The sequence below is a fragment of the Euprymna scolopes genome, chromosome 39 (assembly GCF_053919585.1).
Source record: "Euprymna scolopes isolate OS-2025 chromosome 39, ASM5391958v1, whole genome shotgun sequence".
Lineage (NCBI taxonomy): Eukaryota > Metazoa > Mollusca > Cephalopoda > Sepiida > Sepiolidae > Euprymna > Euprymna scolopes.
The window spans coordinates 70,590,952-70,598,655 of NC_136520.1; the positions used below are offsets into that span (position 1 = coordinate 70,590,952).

A 7,704-nucleotide genomic window follows, 5' to 3' on the forward strand; every position below is an offset into this window, starting at 1 on the left:
ACACTTGTACCACTTTTATATCCTTTACGAAAATGAACTCAATATAGTATAATGACACTAAACCATATATCTAGAATCCTTATTTCAATTTGGATAAAAATTTATTGCATGATATTTATTTTAGAAAATGTCTCAAATTAAAGGAGCTTTGAAAGAAAAATCAAGGAATCTTCCTTAAGTGGTATCTAATGACTGGATCAAATCGAGTTTGGTTTCACGGAATATTTAACCTTTTTCAAGTTATTACATGTTAAATAGAGTAATTTGGGAAATTTTTTATGGTTCAAGTTACTTTATATCTTCAAGTATTTATTCATTGTGTTTGGTTTTGTTGGTTTGTAGAGGAAAATTCCAGCCAGATCGACTCAGTAATTTCCGAGGAAAAGTAGCAAATACGCGCACACACACATGCGCACATATAAATACATAAATAAATAAAACAAGATATCAATCTCAACTTTTCATCTATAGATTCTGCAGAATACAAAATTTCTCCTTCAAAAAACAGAAACATTCGCATCGCTATTGATAATAGCGAAACACTAACAATAAGGAAAAAATTGGCAATTGATTTTGCTATAGTAAAGTATTGGCAATGATGTTTTTTTTTTACACAGGTATCACCATATTATCAAGGCCAAGAGGCCACTCAAGGATAAGGGTTAAAGAGTGTACTGTAGAAATTGGACAATATAGTAATCATTAGTAATGAAAATTCGGTAAATTTGATAACTTATATGGAACGGCTCATCAAGAACTTATTTACGTTAGACTTGAACACAACCATATTGTAGTCAGCCGGAAAGCAGGAAAACGGAAGACAATTCCACAGGCGTGCAGTTCTAAGAAAGAAGTTTTGTTCATGGATTCTACGTTTAGGTTTAGGCACAGATAAAGAGTGGGGGGGAATTATTGATAGTGTTTTCAGCTAGACGAGTGTTTCTTGTGAAAGTTAGGCGAGGGGCGACCATAGACTGAAACTCGAACACTTTCCATGAAAATACCGATACATCAGAGACAAACTCGCAGCATTTCTTCTGTGAGATAGAGGTTGCAGGGAAGAGAAGAGAACATCTCCTACGAGGCTACGAAGTCTATTTTGAACTCTATCAAGGCAGGACAAGTCCTTTCTAGTAGCCCCTGCCCAGATGTGGCAACAGTATTCCATCCTTAGACGTACCTGGCTCTAATATAGATAGAGAATTGCATCAGCAGTGAGATATCTACCGGATCGATAGAAAGATCCCATTATTTTTCCAGCGTTTCATGATGTTGAATATAGGAAAGTAATGGCAATCATATTATAAAAAATGGATTTTAAAGAAACCTTTATTCTTTGCAAATTCCCTAGTGCTACAAAATCAGGCTGTCTAAAGATACTGACTTCCTCACCTTAAATGCACTAAACATTGATTTATCGTTTTTCACTTTCCCTTTGCAAAACTCAATCCTGTCCTGCAAAGTCAAAACAAAAACAATTTTCCTCTACAAAACAACCAAACCAAACCCTATGAATAAATATTTGAAGATTTAACTTGAAGTATACAAACTTTTACCAAAATCGGCATTTAATATCCGAAAAGGGTTGATATGCTGTATAGCAAAATAACCCAACCAAATATCATAAATAAATATATGAAGATATAAACAACGTGAAGCACACAAGTTTTTTTTGCCCTTGAATGACTAGATTTAGAATTAAATAATCTAAAAGGGGTTGACATGTGGAACCCTGTTCCGTCTGCCTGCTTCCCACCGGACTACAACTTGGATGTCTTCAAGTCCAACGTTAACAAATTCCTAATGAACTCCCCCTTAAGTAAACACTTCATCAAATCTCCACACTAACGTAATGTACTTGCAATAACCCTTATCCCTGAGTGGCTTCCGGGCCTTGATAAGTGGTGATCACTGTGTAAAAAAAAAAAAAACACGCCGTAAAATTAAGCAACCAAACCAAATGCCATGAATACTAATTTAAGGTATACATTTGAAGCATTGGTTAGCTATATAGTTTTAAAATATAGCAGCAGCACTTAATCGTTGTAAACTGATTTACAGAATTGGTTAACCATGTAGCTTAAAAAATATAAAATATAAGCGTGGTCTATGGAGTAGCAAAAGATGCCTGCCTCCAGGAGAGGAGAACCTACAAACTGACGTGTCATAACAATAGAACTTAATCGCTGTAAACTGATTGCAAGAAGCGTTTAACCACGTAGTTTACAAATATAAACTCATGCGTGATTGGTCGACTGGAAAAAGATGCCTTTTCTCACGATAAAAACAAACAAACACATATGATCAACTGATCATATAGTTTAAAAATATAGACATAAGCTTGGTCTACCGATTGGCAAAATATACCTTCTCTCACGAGGGAATACATCTATTATCAATTGATCATATAGTTTTAAATATATAAACATAAGCTTAGTCGATTATATATAAAATATATTTAAATATATAAACATTAGCTTTGCCGATTGGCAAAATATATTTCTTTCATGAGGGAAGACATCAAAGAACTTACGCTTTATAACGTCAGCGGTTAATCGTTGTAAACTGATTAAAAGAATTGATCAGAATAAGTAGCACATGGACACCAGACGGAAACATACCTGTGGTCAGAAATAAATGGGCGCGCGTTATTCATTATTACTGTTGACTCACAACTCCTGATTTAGGAGTCTTCCACGTTGTTCTGTCTTTCTCCGGTTTATTTTGGTATAATCCGGGCGAACTCCGAGTTAGTTCGGTATTTTCCGCTGTAATCCTTGTTAATCCGCGGTATTCACTGTTAATCCCAAAGCTCTCCCCAGTAAAAACCGGATGAACATTATTGAAACAGGCAGAAAACATCAGACTTACCTACAAGAGAAGAAAAGAAAGAAAAATTTTGATTACAAGGGGAAATAACCCAAGTTGTTTTAGTTCGCTAATAACAACGAGTGTTTATATAGAGAGAAGAAAAGCAAACCATTGAAATTGATATCTGCAAACACAAGTATAAATTAAATTATTTTTTTAATAAATATTTATTATCATATGACGTCACCGTCTTGAGAGAGCGATTGGGGAGGTTGAGATCCCCCTAAATCCTAAGGGAGGCCGGGTAAATATGCTAAGATTTTCTGTTGAACGTTAATTGAATCCCGGACAGCGGCGGGTGACCTATCAGCATTGTACTTGAGAAAAACAGATATAAATTTTATTGCTTAAAAACGCAGGTACAGGACATGTCAGAATAATATGGAGATGAAACCGAATCTATGCTGGCCTGAAGAACACCTGTTCAGACAATGGCTTTCTGAATGGCAGGTTTTGGCCCCTTGAGGTCGTGTGAAAGGATTTCATTTTTGGTCTCAGATTTTCAGAACCGCGGACGGTTTGCTGAATTGCACACACGCAAAAGGCTGGGAATTACCCTCTTGACGTGATAGATTTTGGTTGGTTCAGCAAATCGCCAGATCCCCAACCTGTGACCTTAGTATAAAGGCACATATTCTGGTCGGAAGAGGCAGGTGGAAGCCAATTCTCGAGAAAAAAACATGCTTCCAGAAAACCAACCCGAGACCCCCCTCTTCATCGTGACCGCCATCCAGTGGACGAAGAAATAGAGTTTTGTGAGATTTAAAGATGTACATATATAAAAACCTGTAACTTTTGTGAAATTAACTTTTCGTAGCTAGAAACCCTGAGTGTCTGTCTTTCCTTTCCACCGTGCATGCAAAGCTTTGCTTTTGCATTTCAGCAGAAACCAACACAGAGACGCAGAGAATATTGTGAAGCCCTCCCGGTTGAAAAAGTCAGTTCCTGACCGGAGCACGGGAGGCTGTCACAGACGCATACTTTATATTGACTAACAATTCATCAGGGTGGCGAAATATAACTTTACTACCTCAGACATAAACATAAGACTTAACTGTCAAACGCTCAAACGTGAAATAGAAGAAGGGGTCATCAGCTGTTTTCCAGGTGTCAGTTTCGGATTTATATATATATATATATATATATATATATATATATATATATATATATATATATATATATACATATATATATAAAGCTGAATTTGTGTGTGTGTCTGGTAACGAATAGACTCCTATATGGTTGACTATTTTAAAAAAGTGAATACATACAATGATAGAAGTTGCATCGAGACAGAGGAATGGGTATGTTTGATCTGGCACAACGGTGGTTCATTAAAATTGTGGGATCTGCATTCGCGCCTGGTCCACAAAGTATGGAAATAAAAAATTAAAAAAAACGTTTACAAGTGTTTTTGATATAGATGTACATAAGAATACTTTGATAAGTATGTTTTAACTTAAATAGGGATGGTATAATAAAACTGTGGGGTCTGTGTTCGCGCCTGGCCTCCATAGAATGGAAATTGGCACAAACTTTAATGAAGACTTTTATTATTTATCTCCGTAAGTGTGCTTTTATAATTATGTTTCAGTTTGAAGAAATATGGTATAATAAAATTATGGGGTGTTCGTTAGCACCTGACCTCCATAGAATGGAAATATGTCACAAAGTTTAACAAGGTTTTTTAATATAGATCCACAGAATATTGTGATAAGTGTTTCAGTGTGAACGGGTGTGGTACAATAAATTATGGGGTTTATCTGTTTTATTTTTACTTTCATCATATTTTGCTTTAGTTTTGATATCCCCAAATTCTTAGCTATCTCTTTACAACCCCCTTTTCATAATCTATGATACTTTCATAAATCAGAGTTCATTTTCTGTAGGCTGTTTTTGAACCCAGTCAATGACGGGTACTTTTGCTAGTATATATATATATATATATATATATATATATATATATATATATTATTATTATTATTATTATTATTATTATTATTATTATTTGGGGATAAACAGTTACATATGGTCGCTACAAATAGCCATCTGTTTCAGTCAAAGAGACTTCTTCAGGCGGCCTGGAACCTCTCAACACCAAAAAGAGAAAAATGGGAGAGATTAGAGAGAAATATGGAGCTCATCAAAAACAGTATAAAAAGTTCAGAAAGAGTTTATAAAAAAATTGCGAGCTCTCTAAATAAGGGGATAGAACTTTTTATACTTTTTTTGAAGAGCTCCATTTTTCCTTTTCAATTTCCCTCTAATCTCTTCCATTTTTCTTTTTGGCGTCGAGAGGTTCCAGGTCGCCTTAAGAAGTCTCTTTGTAGCGACCATATGCAACTGTGTACCCCCAAATAATAATAAAAAATATTTTGTTCTTTTCATTGAGCACTATTTAACAACCTCGTTGTCTTCATTAGTCCAGACTTTTGAATACCTCAAACCTGGAGATATATATATATATATATATATATATATATATATATATATATATATATATATATATATATAAGCGTGCGTGTAATAGGCGTTTTGCATTAATGTTTTATTCTCTAGGTGTACCAGATTTTTTAAAATCAGAAGCTCGATGTCTGTTAACATAAAACAATAGAGCATGTATAAATAAATAACAAATTTGCTAGATTCCCAAGTCCAAGATTTTATTTATTCATCTTACCGATCACCCTTTCTTCATCATGTTTAAAAATAAAAGTGCTTTGCTTATAGCCATAATATATATACACTACTGGGATCTGTGAAAGTTCCACAGGGGACTCATCCATATGTAATATATTGATGTTTACATTCTTTAGATGTTCAGCATAAATGCAGACGCTCTGATATCATTGTAGCTCTTTTGTTGTAAAGCCCGGTTGTAAAGTACGCTTAAATATGATATTTTAATTCTTGCAAATTTCATATATATTATTATAGAGTAAATATTTTATCGATTTTTATACATTATAAAGTTGTGATTTCAAAAATAATTTTATTTAAAAATTTGCATTTTTTATTAAATTAGGATTTTTACACATGATCAAAATTATAAGACCAAGCGTATAAATTGTTAGATTTATGGTAATTCTTTCTTAGAACTGCACGCTTGTGGAACTCTGTCCCGTCTGCTTGCTTCTCACCTGACTAAAACTTGGATGTCTTCAAGTCCAACGTAAACAAATTCCTGATGAACCGCCCCCTTAAGTAGACATTTTTATTAAACCCCCACACTAACGTACTGTACATGCAATAACCCTTATCCCTGAGTGGCTTCCGGGCCTTGATAAGTGGTGATCACCTTATAAAAAAAAAATTCTAATATTTTTAGTTCAGCAATCAATGTGTAAAGGTGTTACCATGCCTAAAGCAAGAAAACTAACCGAAGTTGAGCGTTCTCGAATTCTAGGATTCCATAAGCAAGGTTTGTCACAGCGAACGAGAGCAGCTAAGGTAAATCGCAGTAAAACTTATTTGCAACTTTCTAAAGAACATTGAGAATTATGGAAAAGCAAAATCCTTTGGCAGGCCCTCCCAAAATTTCTCCTGCATTGAGTAGAAGAATCAGACGGGTTGTTATGAATGACAGAGGACTTTCTTCTAGTCAAATTAAGGCGGTTACAAATGCTGATTGCAGTCCAATAACCACCAGACTACACTTATAACAAAAAGGCATAGTAAATAAAAAGTATGAACAAATTCCTCGATTGCTTCCACGTTACAAAGTGAACCGTTTAAGATTTGGTCGTGAATACCGAACCTGGTACGTTGCGAAGTGGAAGAAAGTCCTGTTTTCTGATGAGAAAAAAAAATCAAATTAGATGGTTCTGATGGCTTCCAGCGATATTGGCATGACAAAAACATGTCCCTTGAAATTTTTTCGACACGTCATAGTAGTGGAGGGCCCGTAATGGTATGAGGTGCCTTTTCTTACAGAGGGACAATAGAGCTCCAGGTGGTGCAGGGTCGTCATACAGCACCTGGTTATGTTAGTATGCTACAAAAAGCATATTTGATGATGGAGGGTCACCGTTTGTGTGGGATGGATGATTATTCCAACAGGATAATGCTGCAATCCACACTGCAAGTCGGACCTTGAGCTTTCTACAAGAAAATGGAGTCCATCTCTTGGGATATCCTGCATGCTCACCGGACTGGAACCCAATTGAAAATGTTTGGGGATGGATGACAAGAGAGGTTTATCGAAATGGCAAACAATATTCAACAAAAAATGAACTTCATGAAGCCAGCTTCAAAAACTGGAGCAGGATCCTCCGCACCTTAATGGAAACCCTTATTTCTAACATACCGCGAAGAATTTTTGAAGTCATCAAAAGCAGTAGACGTAGAACTCATTATTAAGATTGATTGTTGAATGTTTTCATACACTTTATGTACAATTTAATAGAATTTTTGTCTCTAGTCTTATAATTTTGAACATGCGTAAAAAGCTAAATTTAATAAAAATGTAAATTTAAAAAATAAATCTTTGGAATGTAGCTTTTTGTTTCCATAACCTTTTAGATTGTAGCATTGGTAACCTTAAGTCTGAAGAGTTTAAAATCCATCCTTAAAAAAAGTTTTTTTAAAAAATATTTTTAAGTGGTCTCAAATTTTTGATCAGCAGTGTATATGTATATATATATATATATATATATATATATATATATATATATATATATATATATATATATATATATATATATATATATATATAACTAGCTCTACCTACGTATTGAGCACTTTTGAAGTAAATACTTAAAGTTTACGCATAAATCTATACTTCTATAGATTTATGCGTAAACTTTAAGTATTTACTTCAAAAGTGCTCAATAC

General features: G+C 34.4%; 1 protein-coding gene across 4 annotated transcripts in view; it reads right to left on the reverse strand.

Moving 5' to 3' along the window:
• The window catches only part of LOC145263848 (ectonucleoside triphosphate diphosphohydrolase 8-like), a 379,759-nt gene that overhangs the window by 136,796 nt on the left and 235,259 nt on the right, over positions 1-7,704 (reverse strand). For 2 of the 4 annotated variants that reach the window (XM_080120926.1, XM_080120927.1), the window contains exon 2: positions 2,622-2,871. The exons of the other annotated variants lie outside the window; for them this stretch is intronic. In XM_080120926.1, coding sequence (XP_079977052.1) covers positions 2,622-2,656 — 35 coding nt within the window. In that variant the 5' untranslated portion in view covers positions 2,657-2,871. The remainder of the gene's footprint in view (positions 1-2,621; positions 2,872-7,704) is intronic. 4 annotated transcript variants of the gene reach the window in all.